General features: G+C 44.8%; 1 protein-coding gene across 1 annotated transcript in view; it reads left to right on the top strand.

The window, feature by feature from the left end:
• SP110 (SP110 nuclear body protein) overlaps positions 1–997 on the top strand; it is a 45,770-nt gene that overhangs the window by 3,045 nt on the left and 41,728 nt on the right. Inside the window, 1 exon segment of the mRNA XM_011951977.1 lies at positions 192–263. Within this exon segment, the coding sequence (XP_011807367.1) occupies positions 255–263 (9 nt within the window). The 5' untranslated portion in view covers positions 192–254.

Genomic DNA, 997 nt, shown 5'->3' with positions numbered 1-997 from the left:
CTAAGCTATAGGCCTGAGTCACTGTGCCCAGCCAAGCATATATGGCTTAGAATAAACATCTTTCATCCTCATTCACAGCTGTCTTTTTTTCATGTAACAATTTTTGCCTGATTTGACATTGACTTTATTTTCCCACTCCTGTTTTACTTTTGTTTGTTTGTTTTGCATTTGCCTGGTATATCTCTGAAGAGATCTAAAGGAAGAAGTTCTTGCTGCCAGGTTCCTCAGATGCCCATGAAGGGGCTATCCAGGTGATGTGGAGGGTAAGTGACATGTGACATTTGCATAAAATAACCTTAATTCCTTAATTCCTTTACCACCGCCATCCCGTGCATCACAGCACTGTTTGTTACTGCGTGCTGAGGCATCGATGCACCCTCTCCTCAGCTGTCAGCGTTGCATTTTTCCTGGCTGTGTCTTCCATGCCTGTTTCACCCACAGCCATTACCTGCAAAGCTGGGTCTGCTATTCTGTACATACTTGGGTGGGATACGCTGTGTTTGTTCCTGCATAGAAGGGCTCGCTCTTGTGCAGTTAGTCTTGGTTTCAAAGTTTCTTAAACTTTAGATCCATGTCTGCCATCTTTTATCTGAGGAGTTTGTGGGTGTTCTGGTAGGGGAACTTGGGGGTCATATACATTTGAGAATTATTGATTTAATCAAACTTACATAGATTTCTTTTCTTTTTTCCCGAGATGGAGTCTTGCTGTGTCACTCAGGCTGGAGTGCAGCGGTGCGATCTCAGCTCACTGCAACCTCAACCTCCTGGGTTCAAGCGATTCTCCTACCTCAGCCTCCCAAGTAGCTGGGATTACAGGCTCACGCCACCACATTCAGCTAGTTTTTTTATTTTTTGTAGAGAAGTAGTCTCACTATGTTGCCCAGGCTGGTCTTGAACTCCTGGGCTCAAGCAATCCTCCCATCTTGGGCTTCTAAAGTGCTGGGATTATAGGCATGAGCCACTGTGCCTGGCCAATAGTTAATGATTTTTCATAGGC

The sequence above is a fragment of the Colobus angolensis genome, unplaced genomic scaffold, assembly GCF_000951035.1.
Source record: "Colobus angolensis palliatus isolate OR3802 unplaced genomic scaffold, Cang.pa_1.0 Scaffold33, whole genome shotgun sequence".
Taxonomy (NCBI): domain Eukaryota; kingdom Metazoa; phylum Chordata; class Mammalia; order Primates; family Cercopithecidae; genus Colobus; species Colobus angolensis.
Note: the sequence above shows the minus strand (reverse complement) of the source record. Positions and strands in the feature narration are given on the sequence as shown.